The 24,075-nt window shown below is 41.1% G+C and overlaps 1 protein-coding gene across 2 annotated transcripts; it reads left to right on the plus strand.

Annotated features, from left to right (window-relative positions):
• Positions 1-1,767: 1,767 nt before the first annotated feature.
• RTCA (RNA 3'-terminal phosphate cyclase) lies at positions 1,768-23,515 on the plus strand (the record flags this gene model as incomplete). Of its 2 annotated transcripts, XM_080692330.1 has the most annotated exons (12): positions 1,768-1,812; positions 1,882-1,982; positions 3,852-3,890; positions 4,884-5,027; positions 8,463-8,586; positions 11,567-11,625; positions 13,678-13,819; positions 14,305-14,429; positions 17,140-17,198; positions 18,994-19,088; positions 20,986-21,090; positions 23,414-23,515. In XM_080692330.1, the coding sequence occupies 12 exons, from the start codon at positions 1,768-1,770 to the stop codon at positions 23,513-23,515; spliced, it is 1,140 nt and encodes a 379-aa protein (XP_080548456.1). The 2 variants fall into 2 exon arrangements, with proteins under 2 accessions (XP_080548456.1, XP_080548457.1); XM_080692331.1 differs by lacking the exon at positions 3,852-3,890.
• Between the last annotated feature and the right edge of the window lie 560 nt (positions 23,516-24,075).

Genomic DNA, 24,075 nt, shown 5'->3' on the forward strand with positions numbered 1-24,075 from the left:
GACCCGTAAAAAAATTAAAATAAAAATAAAAAATAAGCACTCTACGACTGAGCTACAACCCTAGACCCCAATTATTATACTTGTGGATGACATTGTCATTGATTCCTTTTTCATCTGTCTAATATACCTAATGGCTTTAAGGTAGTAACCATTTTTGTTTGTATACCTAGAGGCTTACATATTATGTGGTAATAAATTAATGTGTGACTTGAGCTATAGCAGAACCTCAAGAAGCTGGCTGTTGCTTCTGCCTTGGCCTGTGTCGAATTGTGTTTAACAGCATTGGTTCTTGGAGCCAAGAGCTCGCACCCACTCTTAAACAATATGGCATAACGCTGACTTCAGTATCATGTCATTGCATCTACCCCCCCCATGGTGTCTCACAAAAGGGAACTTAAAAAAAAAGATGATAGCACTCTCCACACACCCAAGCACACACTCCATGAGAGAAGAGAAGTTTCCATGTATCAATCAATGCACCAGGACACACAAACTTCAAGAAACAGGATGCAGAAAAGGCAAATCCAATCAGAGAGAAGGTGACTCATGTATTGTAGTCTGGACCTACCTTCCTTCCTTCCTTCCTTCCTTCCTTCCTTCCTTTCTTGCAGATACTACAGAGAGAAGCCAGGGGTATTCTATCTCTTAGCTACACCACCAGCTCTATTTTCTATTCTTTATTTTAAAAGCAAGTTCTTACTAAACTGTAGAGGTCCTCACTAAGTAGCTGAGGCTGGCCGAGAACCTGCAACCCTCCTGTCTCAGCCTCCCAAGGGAGTCCGGACTTTTCTTCCATCTTCAGTTCTGGATATGCCACGGTCTTTTCTCAAGGACAGAAATTAAACATGTTTATTGAGAAAACAGAATGACAACACAAGCCTGCGCGACAACTGGAGGATACAGTTAGAGTCAAAAAAGGAAGCTTTCAGCCAGGCATGGTGGCGCACGTTTGTAATCCCAGTACTTGGGAGGCTGAGACGGGAGGATCACACAGGTTCGAAGCCAGCCTCAGCTACTTCATGAGGCTCTCAACAACTTAGTGAGACCCTGTTTCCAAATAAAATATAAAATAGGTCTGGGAGTATAGCCCAGAGGTAGAAGGCCCCTGGGTTTCATCCCCAGTATCACAAAAAAAAAAAGAAGAAGAAAAAGAAAACAGAAGCTTTCCGCAGCCCACAGATCTTGCTCCTTCTTAGAACCACACTTACTTTTTTAAATTTTTATTTTATTTTTTACTTTTACTTTTTATTTTTTGAGGTACTGGAGATGGAACCCAGGAGCACCCAGCCCTATTTTTTATTCCTTATTTTAAAACAGGGTCTCACTGAGTTGCATAGGGCCTCACCAAGTAGCTGAGGCTGTCCTCAAACCGCGATCCTCATGTCTCACCCTCCCTAACGCTGAGATTACATGGGTAGGCCACCGCGCCAAGCTAAGAACCACACTTTCAACCGTGATGGTGCAGCCTCTGGTGTGGGCAGCATGCATTCCCGGTGTAACCTCTAGGTGGCGCGCGCGCACACGCGCGCACACACACGCACGGCCACGGGGCCACATCGAGCATCCCCGGCGTCGCCTCTAGGTGGCGCGCGCACGCGACCGCGCGGTCCCCGCCGGGTTCCTTTGGGGGCGGGCTTCCGGGAGGCTCCGCCCCTTCCGCCGCCCCGTCCCAGCGTGGACCGAGGCCTCCGCGCCGCCGGCCGCCTCGTCCTTCTCCGGCTCCAGCCAGGGCGTGGCCGCTGCGGGCCAGGCCGCGGGGCGCTGCTCATGGCGGGGCCGCGGGCCGAGGTCGACGGCGGGATCATGGAAGGGGTGAGCTGGGCGGGCGGGGATGGGGGACGGGGCGCCGCGGCCGCGCTCTGACTCGCGCTCTCCCCGCAGGGCGGCCAGATCCTGCGCGTCTCTACCGCGCTCAGCTGCCTCCTCCGCCTCCCGCTGCGGGTGCAGAAGATCCGCGCGGGCCGCAGCACGCCGGGGCTCAGGTGAGCGCGCGCTCGCGGGTGGACCCGCGTCGCTCCCCTTGACCTCAGTTGCGTGCCTTGCCAGAAGAGCTAACCCTTGGCACAGGCCTGTAATCGTAGTACTTGGGAGGGTCAGATAGGAGGATCACAGGTTCGAGGTCAGCCAGCCTCCGTAACTTCAGGCAGCAATTTAACGAGACCCTGTTTCAGAAAGAAAAAAAAAAAAAAATAGGGCTGGAGGTGTAATTCACACAGGGTTTCAGCCCCATACCAAAAAAAAAAAAAAAGGTTCCCCACCTAATCAGGCATTCCAAAGACTGGAAATCATACCCTGATAAAATAAATTAGGGCAGACTTTATCAAAAGACAGGGAAAAACCCATTTTCTGACATGTGTTATTCTAGCTTTCATTCAGATCTCCGGGAGAGTGTGAATAGAGTCAGAATTGGCATGGAAAGAGAAACACCTTGACACTTGTCCTTGTCGCTTCTCTCTGGGAAGCTGGGCATGCCACTAGTTAAGTTTTCAGGTGTGTGCACCTGTTAGAAGAGGATGCAGGATAAAGCCAGACTGACTTCTTTGTATGTATTCTATGTATTTTTCTCTTTTTCCTCTTTCTTCCTTTTTTTTTTTTTTTTTTTTTGGTGGTGTTGGGGATTGATTGAACCTAGGGATATTCTACCTCGGAGCTACACCCCCACCTCTGCTTTTATGTGTTTGTTTATTTATTTATTTATTTATTGTGGTACTGGAGATGGAACCCAGGGGCATTCTACCTTCCAGCTACACCTTCAGGCCTATTTTTTATTCTTTATTTTGTAACAGGGTCTCACTGAGTTGCAAAGGGCTTCACTAAAGTAGCTGAGGCTGTCCATGAACCATGATTCACCTGTCTCAGCCTCCCAAATGCTGGGATTACAAGTGTGCGCCACCACACACTGTTCTGTTTTATTTATTTATTTATTTACTTACTTACTTATTTATTTACTGCAGTACTGGAGATAAAACCCAGGGACATTGTACCTCCTAGCTACACCCCCCAACCCTATTTTTTTAGATTCAAGCATGCACCACTACACTTGTAATCCCAGCATTGGGGAGGCTCAGACCGGAGGATCACGGTTTGTCTATGGCCTCAGCTGCTTAGCGATGCCCTTCACAACTCAGTGAGACCCTATTTCAAAGTATGTACACACAAGTTTTTTACCCCAATATGATGTATGAATATAATGCACCAATAAAAAATTTTTAAAAAAGAATAAAAAAAATAGGTCTAAGCTCAGAGGTAGAATGTCCCTGGGTTCTATCCCCAGTACTGCAAAATAAATAAGTAAATAAATAAATAAAATAGATTCTCACTAAGTTGCTGAGGCTAGCCTTGAACCTCCTATCCTCCTGTCTCAGCCTCTCAACTCCTGAGATTTCAGGCCTGCACCACTGTGCCGCCTATATTGGCTCTCTTAGCCTACTATTTTATACAGTTTTTTTAGCTTTTTAGATGTTGAAAGAGAATTCTTAAGCTTGGTGTGGTGGCACATGCCTATAATCCCAGTACTTGGCAGGGTTGAGGCCAGCCTCAGCAACTTAGTGATACCTGTTTCAAAAAAATAAAGTACAGCTAGGGATGTAGCATGGAAGTAGAATGCTCCTGGATTCAGTTCCCAGTACCAAAAAAAAAAAAAAAAACCCCGCAATTATTAATATATGTGATATATGTGAACAGTAATGCCCTTTGTCACAGCAGTAGTTTGTAGCAGTCCAATTCACCAGCAGGGGAATTCAAGGCTGTGTTAGGTACTTAATAATTTGCTAGAGCTATAACAAAACAACAACAACAACAAAAATGCCACTGATGGGGGTGGTTTGAGCAACAGAGATTTATTCTCTCAGTTCTGGAGGCTGGAAGGCCAAGGTCCAGGTACTGGTGGGGTTGGTTTCCTCTGAGGGAAGTAAGAGATCTGTTTCAGGCTTCTTTCCTTGGCTTGGAGATCACCCCACACTTTTGCTGCTTTCTGGTATTTCTCTGTATGCCCTTATCTCTCTCTCTTTTCTTTTCTTTTCTTTTCTTTTTTTGCGGGTCTGGGGATGGAACTCAGGGGCATTCGACGTTTGAGCTACACCTCCTGCCCTATTTTTTATTCTTCATTTTGAAACAGGGTCTCACTAAGTTACAGAGGGCCTCGCTAAGTAGCTGAGGCAGTCTGTGAACCGCGATCCTCCGGTCTCAGCCTCCCAAATGCTGGGATTGCAAGTGTGCGCCACCATGCCCAGCTTCCTACTCTCTTTGTTTATAAGGACACTAGTCAGGGTGTACGAGGGCCCACTCTTTTTAACTTAATTACACCTTTAAAGGCCCTATTTCCATATCCAGCAACATTCTAAGGTACTGGGGATTAGGACTTAAACAAGCATTTTGGGGGGACCCAGTTCAGGCCATAAAAAGTGCCATAGATAGTTCAGTGAAGTACAAGTAAGACTGATGTTTTCTAGGTACTTTTATTAGCTTTCCTCCTTTGCACACTTATAACTTACAACCGTATATTAGTGTATATGTTTATAGCCAAAATAACTGATATCAAAGGAACTGTACTAGCAGGTCATAAAAACCCAAAAAGAAGCTCTGACATTGGAGACGTAGCACTTACTATGGCTAGACCTCGGTATCTTATAACAGGGTCTTGCTAGTTTGCTGAATCTCACTACTTAACTGAGGCTGTCCTTGAACTTGCGATCCTCCTGTCTCAGCCTCTTGAGTTCTGGGATTACAGGTATGTGGGGTTTTTTTTGCTACTGGTTGTGGAACCCAGGGGCATTCTACCTCCAAGCTGTACTCCCAGCCCTATTTTTAATAAGTGTGTCATGAAATGTGGGGATATAGGCAGTCTGAATGCACACGTTTTGATGCAGTATTATGACCTGAAGGCCTCAACATTTATCTGGACTGGAAATGGTTCGAGATTTGTGCGATGGACAACTGGAGGGGGCAGAAATAGGCTCTACAGAAATAACCTTTGCACCAGAGAAGATCAAAGGCGGACTCCACACAGCAGATACCAAGACAGCAGGGTCTGTATAACTTACATTCTATTTAAGTATGGGTTTTGAAGTTAGACTTGGGTTAAAATTTAAGGTGTACCACTTAATAGGTAAGTTGCTTAACTTTATTTTTCCCATTTGTGTGCGTGTGTGTGTGTGTGTTGCTAAGCATGGGTCCCAGGGTCTTGACCATACTACTCAAGCATTCTGAGCTACATTCCTAGTCTTACTATTTTATTTTGAGATGCTCTCACTAGGTTGCCCAGGCTGGACTTTAATTTTCAGTCTTCCTGTCTCAGCCTCCAGAGTAGCTGTGATTATAGGAATGCATCTTTGTTTTTGCTGTTACGTGTGTGTGTGTGTGTGTGTGTGTGTGTGTGTGTGTGTGTGTGTGTGGACCCAGAGGCATTCGACTTCTGAGCCGTACCCCCAGCCTTACTTTGAAACAGGAACTTGCTAGTTTACTGGGCACTCGCCCTAAACTTGAAATTCTCCCAAGTATTGGGATTACATTTATGCTCCACCATGCCCAGCTCACAATTCCTTTTTTTTGGGGGGGGGGTGGTACTGGGGGTGGAACCCAGGGACTTTCTACCTCTGGGCTATACTCACAGACCCATTTTATACTTTATTTGGAAACAGGGTCTCACTAAGTTGCTGAGAGCCTCACTAAGTAGCTGAGGCTGGCTTCAAACCTGTGTAATCCTCCTGTCTCAGCCTTCCAAGCTCTAAGATTACAAGTGTGTGCCACCATGCATGGCTACAATTCCTTATTTTTCTAAAATTAAGAATTTGTTACTACTTTTAGAATTTTATTTTATACTTATAGGAGAGAAAATAAACAGTCTATATGTTGGATTACTTAGAGGAAATGAGTTCAGTAATTATAAAACTATGGCTAATAGTAAGCTAAACTTTTCCAAGTCTTTTTCCTTTACTCCTAGGTTTAGCTTTTTGAGAACAGGGATTATATTACTTTTGTTTTTCTCTTTCAGTGCCAAACACATTATAAAGTCAATAAATGATAAACTAATGAAATATATTATCATTGATAAGAGGTTTTACAGTTTAGTATATTTAGATCTTTGTTGTAGGAAATTTAAAGCTTTGTCTTTTGGTATGTAGAAGTTACATTGAATTCTTTTTGAAACAAAAATCTATTTAGAAACATGATTGCTTTCTCTTGACTTTGGAGACGGGCAATAATAGCTCATTTATAAAATCTGATCAAGACGGGCGTGGTGGCGCACGCTTGTAATCCCAGCACTTGGGAGGCTGAGACAGGAGGATCTCACAGGTTCGAAGCCAGCCTCAGCTACTGAGTGAGGCTGTCAGCAACTTAGTGAGTACCTGTTTCAAAATACAGTATAAAAAAGGTCTGCAAGTATAGCCTAGAGATAGAAAAGCCCCTGGGTTCTACCCCCATTACCACACACACACACACACACACACACACACACACAAAAGGATAGGGGTGTATCTTGGAGGTGGAATGCCTCTAGGTTCTCCCCAGTACTGGGAAAAAATAATAATAAATAAATAAATCTGATCAAATGTTTCATTTTAAAGCCGGGCGTGGTGGCACACACTTGTAATCCCAGCATTTGGGAGGGTGAGACAGGAGTGCAGTTTGCGGACAGCCTCAGGTATTTAGTGAGGCCCTTTGCTACTCAGTGAGACCCTGTTTCAAAATAAAGAATAAAAAAATGGGTAGGAGGTGTAGCTCGGAGGTCAAATGCCTCTGGGTTCCATCCCCAAACCCATAAGAACAACAACAACAACAAAATTTCATTTTATGAAATATTTCATGTTTGCCAGGCATAGTGGTACACACTTCTAATCTCAGTACTTAGAAGGCTGAGATAGGAGTAAGCAAGTTTGAGGCCAGCCTCAGTACCTTAGTGAGACTTTGAGCAACCTGTTTCAAAATGAAAAGGGCTGAAGTAGAGCCGGACGTGGTGGCACATACCTATAATCCCTGTATTTGGGGGGCTGAGACAGGAAGATTGCAGGTTGGAGGACAGCCTCAGCAAGTAGTGAAACTCATCCACCCAACAAGATACTGCTTCTAAATAAGAAATAAAATTGTGATAGGGAAACTGGGCGTGGTGGCGCGCGCTTGTAATCCCAGCATTCGGGAGGCTGAGACCTGGAGGATCGCGGTTCGTGGACAGCCTCAGCTACTTAGTGAGGCCCTCTGCTACTCAGACCCAGTTTCAAAATAAAGAATAAAAAATAGGGCAGGGGGTGTAGCTTGGAGGTCAAATGCCCCTGGGTTCCATCCCCAGACCCGCCAAAAAAAAAAAAAAAAAAAAAAATTGGAATAGGGATGTAGCTCAAAGGTAGACTGCCTCTGGATTCAATCCCCAATACCAGGGGGGAAAAAAGGCTAAGGTGTATCCCAGAAGTAGAATGTCCTGGATTCAATCCCTAATACCACAAAAAACAAAACAAAACAAACTTTCCGTTTGCTGTCCTTTTTGTGTGTGTGATTTTTCACATTATTTGACTGTAAACTTTTTCATGTGAAATATTCAGCTTTCAGTCTTCATATCATGAACTCCATGGTGGCAGGAACTAGCGTGTGTGTGTGTGTGTGTGTGTATTACTAGGGATTGATCCCAGGAGCATTCTACCAAGCTACACTTCAGCTTATTTTTATATTTTTTTGGAACAGGGTCTCACAAGTTGAGAGTCTTACTACTTGCTGAGGCTGTCCTTGAGTCTGTGATCCTCCTGTCTCAGCCTCCCAAGTACTGGGATTATAAGATGCGCCACCACACCCAACTGGAACTAAGTTTTAACTTGATATTTTGACCAGTGCCGTGTGCAGGTTACCAGCTCAGTTACAAACAGCTAAACGGTTGAATATTTGTAAATCTTGACTGTTTTGAATGCATCTTCATAAGCTGCGGCTTTCAAGAATTCTTTTCTAAAAATGTTTAAGGTTTTACTTTTTATTTCTTTGTAATGAAGAAGAGTGTCAGAACTTAGTTAAGATTACTCCCCTAATTGTATTTAGTCTTCAAATCTAGTGCCTGCTCATGTATGCTAGGCAAGCCCTCTACTACTGTGCTGCTTTAGGACTTTACAATTCCTGTGTCATGTGTTTGTTTTTGTGTTTGTTTGTTTTTGGTACTAGGGATTGATCCCAGGGGTATTCTACCTCCAAGCTATATACACCCCAGCCCTTTTTACTTTTTTATTTTGAAACAGTGGCTCATTAAGTTGCAGAAGCTGGCCTCAAACCTGTCACAGCCTCCCACGCACTAGGATTACCGGCGTATGTCACCTCTCCTGGCTGGCCAAGTGTTTTTCAGTGTTTTTGTTTGTCTGTGCTTCAACTAAGTGATACATAATAATAATAATAATAATAATAATAATAATAATAATAATAATGATAATACAGCTTTCTTGAGACTTTGAAAAGACAGTGCAGTTAAGCTTGTTCTGCCTTCTCCTTAGGAGTGTGTGCCTCTTGATGCAGGTTTCAATGCCCTGTGTTCTCTTTGCTGCTTCTCCATCAGAACTTCATTTGAAAGGTGGAACTAATGCTGAAATGGCACCACAGATCGATTACACAGTGATGGTAAGGGCTGTTGTTGTCGATGACATTCTTCTGAATGTCCAGTCTCTATTTAATACCCTGAATATTGTGTACATTTCTGTTCATTTCTTCATGATGTCTGATCTGTTGTAGGGTAGGGTAGAAAATTATGTTCACTCATTAGGTACCTATGTTAAATTACCAATGCCCATCTCAGTGTTAGGTATGAGGAAAAGGGCCAGAAGCTCACCCAGTGCCCTGTGCCCTCTGAATTTCATTTTGATGTGAGACTACAGTGCACCAATTTTATATAAAATAATTGTGTTTCCTATAGGCTACATGTTGTATATTAAAATAGTGTTCATAAACTAGGCTTGGTGTTGCACACTTGTAATCTTAGTACTTGGGAGACTGAGACAAGAGATTTGCAGCCAGCTTTGGCAACTTAGTGAGGCCCTCTGCAACTTAGTAAGATCCTGTTTCAAAATAAAAAATAAAATAGGGCTAGGGTGTAGCTCAGACATAGAATGCCCCTGGGTTTATCACAAAAGAAGAAGAAGAAGAAAAATTAAGGCATGGTGGTGCACACTTATAATCCCAGTACTTGGGAGGCTGAGACAAGAGGAGTGCAGGTTCTTGGCCAGTCTCAATAGCATGGTAAAGCCCTCCACAACTTAGCGAGACCCTGTTTCCAAATAAAATAATAAAATAGGGTTGGGGTATAGCTCAAAGGTAGAATGCCCCTGGGTTCCATCTCTAGTGCCAAACACACATGCCAAATAGTATTTGTAGTGCAGTTTTTAAAAACCTAAAGTGTAATTATTATATAAATCAGTTATTTTACAAATACAGGAATTATGCTTTGGAAGGAAATTGAAACTTTTTTGGGGGGTGGGGTTACTGGGGTTCCTGGATGCCCTTCTACCTCTGGGCTACCCTCCCAGACTTATTTTATACTTTTTTTCTGGAAACAGGGTCTCTTAAGCCATCGTGACTGGCTTCGAACCTAACCTGCTCGATCCTCCTGTCTCCGCCTCCCAAGCTCGGGGATTACAAGCGTGCGCTACCACGCCCAGCGCTGAAAACTTTTTAAATGATAATATTCAATATTGACCTTCTCGCTGGACATGGTGGTGCACACTTGTAATCCCAGTCCTTGGGAGGCTGAGATGGGAGAATCACAGGTTCACGGCCAGCCTCAGCTACTTAGGGAGGACCTCCACAACTTAGTGTAAGACCCTGTTTCAAAATAAAGAATAAAAAATAGGGCTGGGGCTGGAGCTCAGAGGTAGAATGCCCGTGGGTTCCATCCCCAAAACCGCAAAGAAAAAAAAAAAAGACATTCTCATACAACTAACTAGTGGGAAAGAAACAGGTTGAGTATTCCTGATCTAAAATTTTAAAAATACAAAAAATCTAAACTCTGCAACTTTTTGAGTACCAGCATGATGCCACACATAGAAAATTCTTCATCTGACTCCATATTATGATCACGGTCAATGTGCAGGTGCATTAAAAATACTGCATAAAATGACAAGTGAATTTCATGTTTAGACTTAAGTTTCATTCCCCAAGATAGATATCTCATATGTATATGTAAATGTTACAAAATCTCAAAACAACTTGAAACTCAAAACATTTCTAGTTCTGAGTATTTCAGAAAAGGGATACTCCAGGTTTATTATAGCATACTTCTTTATAATTAAATTCACCCCCGTTTTGTTTTTTGGTACCGGGTATGGTACTTGGGCATTCTACTTCCAAGCTACCCGGCCATCCTTTTTTATTTTTATTTTGAAACAAGGTCTCACTAAATTACTGAGACTGGCTTTGAACCTGTGATCCTCCCGTCTCAGCCTCCTAAGTACTGGAAGTACAGGTGTACACCACCACACCTGGCTTAAATTCACCCTTTTAAATGTATAGTTTTAAATCCAGGTGTGGTGGCACACACCTGTAATCCCAGTACTTGGGAAACTGAGATGAGAAAATTGCAAGTTTGAGGACAGCCTTAGCAAGTAATGAGACTCATCAACCATAGCAAGACCCTGTTTCAAAGTAAAAAGTAAAATAGGGATGGGGGTATAGCTTGTAGGTAGAATGCCCTTGGATTCAATCCCCAGAACTGCAGTAAATAAATAAGTAAATGTACAGTTTTTACGTTAGACAGATGTATAAATCTCTCAACTAAGCACTACAATCACTATATAGAAGGGTTCCATTTCCCTAAAACGTTCCCCTATCCCCTTTGTAGTCAGTTTTGTCCCTCTAGCTCCTGATAATCACTGATCTGTTTTTTGTCAGTTTTGCCTTTTGAGTCTTTATTTTTTTCACTTTTCTTAATAAATTTGAGACTCCTAGTGTACACTGAACCTGCTCCTAGTGTTATTATATTACCATAAAGCTAAATAGTTATTATTTTCTATGAACATGCCAATTTGTTTATTCATTCATCTGTTAAAGGACATTTGGATTGTTTTCAGTTTGGGGCGATTCTGAAGTTGCTAACTATTTATGTGCAAGTTTTTTGATATGAAAAATCATTTTCTGTTATGAAAAATGCCTAGGTCCATAATGTGTTATTCAATTTTCCATTGCTGTGACCAAAACACCATTAACTGGGAACAATAAGAATAAAACCTTGTATATGCAGTCAAAAGATTTGAGAAGGTAGAATTGAATGCTGTACACCAGTGCCCCTAATTTTTTATGGTTTACACTGTACTAAGATGGGTCAGGAAGTATCTTGGCTTCTGGAGTAGAGTGACCATTGGGATCGAATATTTTGAGTTCTGATTTGTTTTTCCTCATTAGACTTGCACAGCCTTGATTAAATGTTAAACTTTTAAATGTAACATTTAAAATTTTTTTCATTTGAAAAATGGAACTAGCATGTGTATTTAATGTTATAGTTTACTTATATCTCCTATTTCCCACCTTAGTACAGAATATTTTTTCACTTAGTAGTTATACTTGTTGAATTAGTAGATATTGGTGGTTAAAGTAACAACTAATTTTTCAGGTCTTCAAGCCAATTGTTGAAAAATTTGGTTTCACGTTTAATTGTGACATTAAAATGAGGTAAGTAACTTAATTCTTTGCCACTTTGATCTATTACTTGTGCTAAAAATAGTAGAAAAGTTAGACTTTAGAGAACTATTATCCTAATGCACTTAGTATATTACCCTTAGCATATTTCTTGTGGGAAATAATTGTGCTTCATGGCATAAAAACAATCAGCTAAGCCGGGCGTGGTGGCGTACTCTTGTAATCCCAGCATTTGGGAGGCTGAGCTGGAGGATCACAGTTCTCAGCCAGCCTCAGCTACTTAGGCCCTTTGCAACTCAGTGAGACCCTGTTTCAAAATAAAACATAGGGCTGAGGGTGTAGCTCGGAGGTAGAATGCCTCTGGGTTCCACCCCTAGTACCAAAACAAAAACAATAAGCTGAGGGGTGTGAAGCCTTGAAAGCAGCTGCATGTGATATTTGTTGGGAGAAATATTTTCAACAGAATTTCAACACAGAGGCACCTTTATATCTAATGTTACCCATGCCTCTGGATAGATTAAATGGTCACTGTGTGCAGACTGCTGGACTAGGCACCATGAGGTCATTAAAGATTCTCTTCTCCGGTGCATCAGAGTTAGTTACTTTCCTAAGAAACACATCAGGCTTTCAGTTCTCTTTAAGGCTTCCCTTCCATTAGGCAATAACAAGGCTAACTTTCTGGACATGGCATTCAGGTACTTTGGAGCCTTGCCTCAATTAACCTTTCTAATTCACTCCCCCCACCACCACCACCTTTTGTCTATGTGTGGAGGGTATTGGGGATTAAATCCAGAGGAATTATACCTTTGAGCTACATCCTCATCTTTTTTTTTAGTTTGGAAACATAGTCTCACTAAGTTGCTGAGAGAGAGACTCACTAAATTGCCAAGGCTGGCTGCAAACTTGCAGTCCTCCTGTTTTAGCCTACCAGGTACTGGGATTACAGGTACAGGTTACCACCATGCCCAGCCCCTCCCCTCCTTTCAACTTGGCATATATTCTTTTTTCTTTTTCTTTTTGCAGTACTGGGGATGGAACCCAGGGACATTCGACCTCCGACCTACACCCCCAGCCCTATATTTTTATTCTTTATTTTGAAACAGGGTCTCACTGAATTGCAAAGGGCCTCACTAAGTAGCTGAGGCTGGCTGCGAACCTTGATCCTCCTGTCTCAGCCTCCCAAATGCTGGGATTACAAGCATGTGCTACCAAGCCCTGTGACTCGTCATATATCTAACAGTTTGATTGTTTGCTGTTCCTTAAACATAACCTTGTACCTTTGGACTTTATGTCTTTGTTCATGTTATTCTTCTGCTCTCCTAAATACTGAAAATCCTATGCTTTTTCCAAATGATATTTATAACTTTCTGTATGAAGTCTTTATGAATTGTGCCTCAGTTGGAATTTGTATTGCTATTTCTGTTACAATTCTCCGTACAGCTTTTATCTTGTATTTTATTTTCATTTTCATTTTTTGGCAGTACTGGAGGTAGGGCATTCTACCTCTGAACTACATCCCCAGTACTATTTTTTTATTCTTTATTTTGAAACAGGCTCTCACTGAGTTGCAAAGGGCCTCACTAAGTAGTAGCTGAGGCTGTCTGCAAGCCCGGATTTTCCTATCTCAGCCTCCCAAATACTAGTATTACAAGTGTGTGCCACCACACCTGGCTCTGTCTTGTATTCTAATAGACTTTATGTGATGCCGTCTCCCTACTGGATGGAGAACATGCAGATAGATGCACTGTCATCCTAGCATCTGTGATAGAATAAGTCATACTGAATTACTGAGAGCATTCAGGACTACAGTAGAGAGCCATCACACCTCAGCCGGTACTGGGGATTAAACGCAGGGCCTTATGCATACTAAGCATGCATTCTACCACTGAGTGACATTTCTAGCCGTAAATTTTATTTAACTTCAGTAGTCACTTGTAGCTTGAGGCCACCATATTGGACTGCCCAGAACTAAAATATTTAGAACTTTCCATAAATTGTATGTTTGGGTAGCATTTGTTTTAATGTAGTATTGAGCCATATTTTTTTCATGCAATCACTTTACTATATTTGTTACACTTTTTACAGAGGATATTACCCAAAAGGGGGTGGTGAAGTAATCGTCCGAATGTCACCAGTTAAGCAGTTGAACCCAGTAAATTTAACTGACCGTGGCTCTGTGACTAAGATATATGGAAGAGCTTTTGTTGCCGGTGTCTTACCATTTAAAGTAAGTTGTCTAAATGTTCTTAGAAGTGTATGCATGTCTTGAATATAAATTAAGCCATCTTAAATTTGAAATTATTGAAAGAACTTTTTTTTTGTAATCCATCTTTGCATTAAAATTTTTCTTAAAATTCAGTCCTCTATCTTGAAAGTCAAGTTTTAAAAAATAACGTATATAGCTGGGTGTGGTGGTGTACACTTGTAATCCCGGTACATGGGAGGCTGAGACAGAAGGATCTGGGTTTATGGACAGCCTCAGCTACTTAGTGAGGCCCTCTGCAACTTAGTGAGACCCTGTTTCAAAATAATGAATAAGAAATTGGCTAGGGGTATAGCTCAGAGGTACAATGCCTCTAGGTTCAATTCCTAGCACCCACCAAAAAATTGCATATAAAAGTTCATTATTTTATGTGACTTTGAAGGCTTGAAAACAATTATTCAAATAATCAGTAATTAATTTGTTTTTGTTTTTCTGACTTGCCAAAATAGGTAGCAAAAGATATGGCAGCAGCAGCTGTGAGATGCATCAGAAAGGAGATAAGGGACCTATATGTTAACATTCAGCCTGTTCAGGAGCCCAAAGACCAAGCATTTGGCAATGGAAATGGAATCATGTGAGAAGATCTATTTTATTAAGACATTGACTGAGGGCCCTGGAATTATTACTGTGTTACTTAACTTTCCATTGCTGTGGCAAAATACCCAGATAAATGACTTTAAAAAAAAAGGTTTATCTCAGTGCACAGGTTCAGAGGTTTCAGTCCATGGTCACTTATCACCATTGTTTGGTGGAGAGCGCCTGGTGAAACAAAGCTGCTCACCTCATGGTGGCCACAGAGCGCAGTGATAGAGACCAAGGAAGGGGCCAGTGGCCCAGTGGCCCCTTCAAGTTCCTTTTTGCTTATACAATCAGCCTTTGGTATCCATGGGTTCTATGTCTGAATTCAAATAATCATAGACCAAAATATACTTGAAAGAAATTTTGTCTGTACTAAGCACGTATATACTTTTTTCTTGCCATTCCCTACATAATACAGTATAATAACTTTACATAACATGTATATTGTATTAGGTATTATAAGTAATTGAGAGTATACAAGAGGAAGCCACCCATGATGGTGTGTGCCTGTAACCCCAGTACTTAGGTGACCATAGATTTGCAGGTTTGAGGCCAGGTTCAGTAATTTAGCAAGACCCTACTTCAGAAATTAAAATGGCTCGGGTATAGCTGAGAGGTAGAATGCCCATAGGTTTAATCCTGAGTACAAAATAAAATAAACAAATGAAAATATACGGGAGGATGTGTATTATATGTAAATACTATGCAATTTTATGAAAGGGCCTGGAGTGTCCTTGGGTGTTGGTATTCACATGGGATTCCAGAACCAGTCCCCTTGAAACTGAAGAACAAACTTAATTATTTGAGATAATCAAAAGTTGGGATTTTTTTTTTTATGGTACTGGGGATGGAACCCAGGGGCATTCTACCTTCAAGCGACACCCCCAGTCCTATTTTTTATTCTTTATTTTGAAGCAGGGTCTCACTGAGTTTCAGAGGACCTCATTAAATAGTAGCTAAGGCTGTCCGCAAATCTGGTTCTTCCTGTCTCAGCCTCCCGAATGCTGGGATTACAAGCATGCGTCACCACACCTGGCTAGAAGTCAGGATTTGAGGGTGGTCCTAAGAGAAATATTTCCAGTTGCTTAAGATACCTCTAGGGTGAAATTAATTCACAACTAAAAGGAAATATTAAATAGAAATACGACTACTACATTAATCTAATTAGGAGTTAGAGATTTAATTGTTATAAAAATTCTTTGATGTTTTTCAAGTATAAAAGTACAGTATTGCAAGCCAGGAGAGGTGGTATATGCCTAGGAGGCTGAGATAGTAGGATTGCAGGTTTGAGACTAGCCTCAGCAACTTAGCAAGATTTTCTGCAACCTAGAGACCCTCTTTGAAAATAAAAAAATATAAAATGGGTTGGGGGTATAGCTCAGAGTAAGAAAACCTCTAGGTTCAATTTCTAGTACCAAAAAAAGTACAAATTTTTTTTTTTTTTGTGGACATTTAAATTTCAAACCTTCTTATTAAGGGTTTCAGTTAAAGGTTTTGTTTTTGTTTTTCTTTTTGTGGTTCTGGGGATAGGACACTGGAGCATTCTACCTCTGAGCTATACCCCCAGCCCTATTTTTTATTTGTAAACAGGGTCTCACTAAGTTGTGGAGGGCCTGACAAGGTTGCTGAGGCTGGCCACAAACCTGCAATCTTCCTGTCTCAGACTCCCAAGAACTGGGATTACAAGTATGCCCCACCAAACCTGACTTGTTAAAGGGTTTAAAGTAAATGTTTTGCCTTACTGTAAAGACTACAGAACAAGCCGAGCATAGTGCTGTGCAGCTGTAATCCTAATACGTGGGAGACTGAGACCGGCAGGTTGTAGATTTTGGACCAACCTCAGCAAGTTAGCAAGATCCTCGGCAACTTAGTGAGATCCTCTTTAAAAAATAAAACTAAAAAAGGGGCTGGAAGTGTAGACCAGAGGTAGAATGCCATGGGTTCAATTCCCAGTACCAAAATTAAATAAATAATGCCCGGCGTTGGTGGCGCATGCTTATAATCCCAGCACTTGGGAGGCTAAGACAGGAGGATCACACAGGTTCGAAGCCAGCCTCAGCTACCTAGTGAGGCCCTTTACACCTCAGAGAGACCTTGTTTCAAAATAAAGAATAAGCTGGGTGTGGTGACTCACACTTCTAATCCCAGCCCTTAGGAGGATGAGATAGCGCTTGGGAGGATTGCACAGGTTCGAAACCAGCCTCAGCAATTTACTGAGACCGTGTTTCCAAATGAAGTATAAAATAGGTCTGAGAATATAGGTTGGAGGTAGAAAAGCTTCTGGGTTCCACCCCCAGTACCATCGGAAAAAAAAGAGAGAGAGAGAGAGCTGGGCGTGGTGGCACACACTTGTAATCCCAGCATTCGGGAGGCTGAAACGGAGGATCGCGTTTTGCAGATAGCCTCAGCTACTTAGTGAGGCCCTCAGCAACTTAGTGAGATCCTGTTTCAAAATAAAGAATAAAAATAGGGCAGGAGGTGTGGCTCGGAGGTCAAGTGCCTCTGGATTCCAGACCCACAAAAAAAAAAAAAAAAGAAAGAAAAAGAAAAGAAAGAAAGAAAGAATAAAAAATAGGGCTGGGGATGTAGCTCAGAGGTAGAATGCTCCTGGGTTTCATCCCCAGTACCACAATAAATGAATAATAAATAAATAAATAATAAATAAATAAAGTAACTGGTAATACTTTTTGTCCCTCTCTATATAGCATCATTGCTGAGACATCCACTGGCTGTTTGTTTGCTGGATCGTCGCTTGGTAAACGAGGTACAGATAAATGGAAGGGGGTCCATAGTTTCTTCTTCAAGTGTAAGATCCTTTAATTATCTGGCATGGTTGGAATGTTAACTGAGAATTATGATTGACAGGTTTAAAAGGATTCAGTTAACTAGTTTTTGTTTTAGGGCCAATTAAATTTTTCTCCCTTTATTGTTAGAAGGAAAGTTGTGTGACTAGTTCAACACAGCCTGTCCCATATGGGTCAGTCTTAAACATTTAGCTACATGTTGTGTAGTGTCTGAACTGTTTGAACTGCAGATACCATGCCTCAGTCCTGAGTACTGCAGCGTGTATGTCTTAGATAATCACAGTACCAATTTTGAACCTGAAGAATTTGTCAATTATATCCAAACATATTTAGACATAACAAGTTGTCTTCAAAATATTCTCTGTGCGTGTGCATACGTGTGTGCATGTGTGTCAGTGTGTATGTTACTGAGGTTGAACCCAAGGGCTTTCTACCTCTGAGTTATACCCCCAGCCCTATTTTATTTTTTATTTTGAAACCAGCCTCACTAAACTGTAGAGTACCTCACTAAATTGCTATAAGGTTGGTCATGAACCTACGATCTCTCTCTGCCTCTCAAATCCTCTCAAATACTCAGATTACAGTCCAAAATATTCTTTAGAGCAGTGTGTTTTGTTTTGTTTTTGAGCACATGTAGCATTTGGTTGTCATGATTGATTAATTTGTCTTTTTTATTTATTTTTTGCGGTACCAGGGATGGAACCCAGGGGCATTCTACCTCCAAACTATACCTCTAGCCCTATTTTTTATTCTTTACTTTGAAAAAGGGGTCACTGAGCTGCAAAGGGCCTCACTAAGTAGCTGAGGCTAGCTGCAAACCTGGATCCTTCTGTCTCAGCCTCCCAAGTACTGGGATTACAAGTGTGCGCCACAACGCCCAGTGTAATTTGTCTTTTAATACAGAAAACTCTTCATTTTTGTTTTTCCTTTCATGATATTGACATTTTGAAAAGTCCAGGTTATTTTTTCATAGAAGTTTGAGTTTGTCTGATTGTCTTATGGTTAGATTATACATACTAAACACTTTTGTTTAAAATATTGTATAGCTGATTTTTTTTTTTTTTTTTTTTTTTGCGGGTCCGGAGATGGACCCCAGGGGCATTCGACCTCTGAGCTACACTCCCTGCCCTATTTTTTATTCTTTATATTGAAACAAGTTCTCATTGACTTCCGGAGGTCCTCACTAAGTAGCTGAGGCTGACCATGAACCACAATCCTGTCTCAGCCTCCCAAATGCTGGGATTACAAGCATGCGTCACCACGCCCAGTTTATTTTAATTTTTTTTTTTGCAGTACCGGGGATGGAACCCTACTACACCCCAAGCCCTATTTCTTAGTCTTTTTATTTTTGAAACAGAGTCTCACTGAGCTGCGAAGGACCTCTCTTAAGTAGCTGCAGCTGTCCACAAACCATGATCCTCCGGTCTCCGCCTCCTGATTGCTGGGATTACAAGCGTGCACCACCACACCCAGCCTTATTTTTTATTTTGAAACAGAGTCTTGCTAGGTTGACAAGAGTCTCACTATTTGCTGAGGCTGTCTCTGAAACTGTGTGTGCTACCACACCCAGCTCCTTCAGTGCATTTAAAGATAAAAAGTATTTGCATATATCAAACAAATGATTAACTAAAGATCTTAATCTGAAAGTTATATTGGGTGAATTCAGAGACCTGAAATATGTCATGGCAGTGCTAACTGGGATCTTTTTATCTCTCGGTAATTAATTTAGTCTTCTTAACATTATGTCTATCTTAGGTGTAAATGCAGACAAGGTTGGAATTGAAGCTGCTGAAATGCTGTTAGCTAATCTTAGACATGGTGGTACTGTGGACGAGTATCTACAAGACCAGGTAGTGACATGTACTGCATAAAAACCTTCTAGCCCATTATATTTTAGCATTTGCTAATTAGATTGAATGTAATTTTGTGTGTGTGTTTGTATGTATGGTACTAGAGATTGAACCCAGAATTCTACTTTTGAGTTACATTCTCATCCCTTTTTTAATTTAATTATTTAGAAACAATCTCACTAAGTTGCAGAAGGTCTCACTAAGTTGCTGAGACCTTCTTAGAACCTGGGATCCTTCTGTCTCAGCCTCCCTGGTACTGGAATTACAAGAGTGTGCCACCATGCCTGTGAAGGGTCCAAGAATTGCCCACCAACCCAAATATCGAAGGACTCACAAGAGATGTAAAATGCAAGCGAGGTTTATTGTGCTGCAGCTCTGTCCCGGCTAGCCAGGGGTCGAGACCAAGACACTATGGCCGAGGTTCGACCCCTCCCCACTCCACGTTCTGAATTTTATAACCCTAGGAGGGAGTGGTTACACACGAGAGAGTGGTTACACACGGCAGAGCCCGCCAAAAGTTCGAGCCCGCCAACCTTAGAATACAACCAATCAGATACAAGGACAAACAAGTACAACCAATAATTTTAAAACATGCATCCACACACGGCAGAGCCTGCTCTGCCTTTCCCACCCACCTTGGCTGGGCCAGGCTTATCTCTGCGCTGAAGAATCTGTCTGGAGAGCAAATTAGCCTGGCCTTGTTTGCTGATCTAGCTCAGAGATTTGGGGATGGGGTCCCATTTACAAAGACCTTGGCCAGCAAGCTGGAGATTAGAGGCTTTGACCTCGTGGGTCCCCTACCCTCGTCCTTGAATCCTGCAACCTGGGCAGCTGGGCTTATGGATCTTCATTCTATTTCCAATCCTACCTTACTTCTATATCTTAACTATATTTTAATACCTTATTTCTAATCCTAATATGGAAGAAGATTTCTCTAGTTAACTTCTCATACTGGGGGGATAGCGCTTCTTCCAGCCTGCTTTACAGCACCTCTACACCTGGCTAGATTGACTATAAGTTTTTTGTATGTTTTGTTTCTTGTTTTTGTTTTTGGTGGTACTGGGGGTGGAACCCAGAGGCTTTCTACCTCTGGGCTATACTCCCAGACCTATTTTATATTTTATTTGGAAACAGGGTCTTACTAAATTGCTGAGAGCCTCACTAAGTAGCTGAGGCTGGCTTCGAACCTGTGCAGTCCTCCTGTTTCAGCCTCCCAAGTGCGGGGATTATAAGCATGTGCTACCACGCCCGGTGAAATGTATTTTTTCTTTTTTTTGGTGGTACTGGGGTTCCTGGAAGCCCTCCTTCCTCCAGGCTACACTCCCAGACCTATTTTATATTTTTGAAACAGGGTCTCTTACGCCAGCACGGCTGGCTTCGAACCTGCGCGATCCTCCTGTCTCCGCCTCCCAAGCGCGGGGATTACAAGCGTGCGCCACCACGCCCGGCTAAATGTATTTTTTCTATGATGCTTTTTCTTAGGTTTAGTCACTTTCTTCTTGTTCAGGACTTACTCTAAACTCCTAGTGAATCTGTACTAATCTGTTTATTGACCTGTTAAAATGTTATTGTAGAAAAATAGAAAAACTTGTGATATTGTATATCCTGAGATATAGTTGATCTAATTAAATATATCAATTTTCAATGTTCTATTCTTAAACATTAATTTTTAAAATTCTGTATGGGAAACAACTCCTAAACCTTTCTGTAACACAGACTTTTGGTAATACAGGTTTTTTTTTTTTTTTGTCATCTTCTAAGGGCTTAGGGAAACTTAAAGAAATAAATTCTTTTTTAGGTATTTTGGATGCTGGTAGTAATTTCATTACAGATAAAATTGTAATTCTAAACATTAGTAAAGATGTGACACTTTTCTTTTTTGTCCTATCTTCAATAGCTGATCATTTTCATGGCACTAGCCAATGGAGTTTCCAGAATAAAAACAGGACCAATTACACTCCATACACAGACTGCTATACATTTTGCTGAACAACTAGCAAAGGTGAGTACTCCATTACAAAGAATAATTGGATTATTTTAATAACCATGAACCCCAATAGTTACTATAATTGCTACCACTCACGGAGTACTCCTATATGGCAGATACTTTGCTAACTCTCAGCAGTTTATCTGAAGTATCTTATTCTGCATAACCATTGGAGGTGACTTTGTACTTTTATTCCTGTTTTGCATATGAGTTAAGTGAGGGAGAGATTGATTAAATTGTTCAAGGCCAGGCAGTTTCTTTAAAGACTTGAGTCAACTTGTTTTGATGGGAGTCATGAATTTATTTTATTTTTTTATAATCCAATTGGGAGTTTGTAACAAGAGGGTGGCAGGTTCAAGGCCAGCCTCAGCAACTTAGCAAGTCCCTCCACAATTTATTGAGACCCTGTTTCAAAATAAAACACCAGGTGTGGTGGTGGCCCATGTCTGTAATCCCAGTAATTGGGAGGCTGAGACAGGAGGATCCCAGGTTCAAAACCAGCCTCAGCTGGTTGACTTAATGAGTCCCTGTTTCAAAATAAATAAAAAGGGCTGAGGGTATAGCTCAGAAGTACAGTGCCCCTGGGTTCAATCTCTAGTACCACACAAAAAATTAAATACATGAAAAAATAAAAATAATAAGAGCTGGAGGTGCAGCTCAGAGGTAGAATGCCCCTGTGTTCCATGTCCAGTACAAAAACAAAAGCCAGCCACTTAAGCGAGGTAATCTCTTAAGGACCCTTATGTAGGTTTAAATGTAGGCTAGAAACTACTATCATAACTGTTACTGTGGTTTTATATTTTTGTAACATTTATAATTTGAAAATAAGCACACATCTTTATAACTGCGTAAAATATTTGGCTGTCTAGCTCAACATCAGTGTTTGTTCATTCCTAGTGATTTCAATTTTATGTCATGTGTCGGTATGCTGGCACATAAAACTAATTGAAATAATTTGTGAATATCACTATTCAGAGTGATGATTCTCAAATTGTATTTCAAAGAAGTCTAAGATTTGAAATCTTGGACATACTTTCCTTTGGCATACATCCTATTGCCACAAACTCAGTCATCCTACTCAGTTGTTTTGATTTTAATTGTTTTGTTAAAATGAACCACATTTGCTTTAAAAATGAAAAAAATGTTTCCAGAATATAGTGACAGATAAAATACTTCATTGCTAACTTTAGTTAACAAATGAAAATTACAGTATTAAGCCAAATAAATATGAAAGGAGTTGTTAGTCAGCAACATCCCTCTTCCTCTCCTCCCTTAGATATTTAGGGTTTTTTTTTTTGTGTGTGTGTGTGTGTGTATGTGTATGTGGCACTGGGGATGGAATACAGGAGCATTCTACCTCTAAGCTATACTCCAACCTTTTTTTTTTTTTTTTTTTTTTTCTTGCGGTACTAGGGATAGAACCCAGGGACATTCTACCTCTAAGTGACACATCCAGCCCTATTTCTTATTCTTTATTTTGAAACAGGGTTTCACTGAGTTTCAAGGGGCCTCACTAAGTAGCTGAGGCAGTCTTCGAACCATGATCCTTCTGTCTCAGCCTCCCAAGTGCTGGGATTACAAGCTTGTGCCACCATGCCCGGCTTATTTTGTATTCTTTATTTTGAAACAGGGTCTCAGTGAGTTACAAAGAACCTCCCTAAGTAGCTGAGGCTGTCCCTGAACACGATCCTCCTGTCTTAGCCTCCCAAGTGCTGGGATTACAAGCTTGTGCCACCATGCCCGGCTTATTTTATTTTTGAAACAGTCTTCCCAAGTTTTTCAGAGTCTCACTACTTGATGAGGCTGACCTGGAGCCTGTGATCCTTCTGCCTCAGCTTCCCAAGTACTGGGATTACAGGCATGCACCACCATATCTGGCTTAACTAGATATTTGAACAGTATACTTTGGGAATTAGGTTGGCAAGAAAAATTTAGTGAAATTAAATGACAATTTTATACTCAACAAGATGGAAGTTAAATATTTGAATTCCATATTTTAGAAATTAGGGACCAGAAAGAGAAAGATAACCAACAGCTGAGGTCTCAAAATTGTTATCTGCCTAGGCTGCTGCCCTCCTGAGGGTTCTGATTTCATTGGGTGTGGAGTAGAACCCAGCCATACATATTCTTCTAGAACTCCTCAAGAATGTGTGCCTCGGAACAAGAACCATGGTCTAGAACAAAATGTGTGCTCTCTAGATCATTGAAATCCCCATGAATCATTTGATTTGTGTCTCTGTAGCCTCACCAGATGAGTTGATATTGTCCTCCTTAAGCTGGAGTTATGGTCTCTTAAATCCTCTTCCTATTACTGACATACTAAATATTCTGGTTTCAGGCTAAATTTTCTGTGAAGAAATCAGAAGATGAAGAAGATGCCACTAGAGATACTTACATTATTGAATGCCAAGGAATTGGCCTGACAAATCCAAATCTATAGGGTATTTATTTCTAAGTGATACTTCAGTGTTGTATTACACTCATGTACTTCATACATACTACAACACAATGAATATGACATGACTTACTAAAGGACCTGACTAAATTTAGAGGTGAAGTATTGTGTTCTAAATTTGCTAAGAATTTGTTTCATCAAATTATTCTTAGTTAAATATCACCTGAGATATAGACAGTGAAATGGAAGTTGATGGATGATGTATATGATAACTGATTCATTGTTAGTGTATTGAAATAAAATATTCTTTATACCTCAAGTAAATGCTTTTCTTTTTTATATAATCAGGGATATAGATTTGATCTGTACTAAAATCCTTAATCACAGTTTTCGCTTTTTGATGTTTCAGTTACCCGAGTCAGCCACAAATATTAAATGAAAAGTTCCAGATATAAATAACTTATCAGAGCCGGGCGTGGTGGCGCACACTTGTAATCCCAGCATTCAGGAGGCTGAGACCTGGAGGATCGCGGTTCGCGGACAGCCTCAGCTACTTAGTGAGGCCCTCTCCAACTCAGTGAGACCTGGTTTTAAAATAAAGAATA

This window comes from Muscardinus avellanarius (genome assembly GCF_963383645.1).
Source record: "Muscardinus avellanarius genome assembly, chromosome: 3".
NCBI lineage: Eukaryota > Metazoa > Chordata > Mammalia > Rodentia > Gliridae > Muscardinus > Muscardinus avellanarius.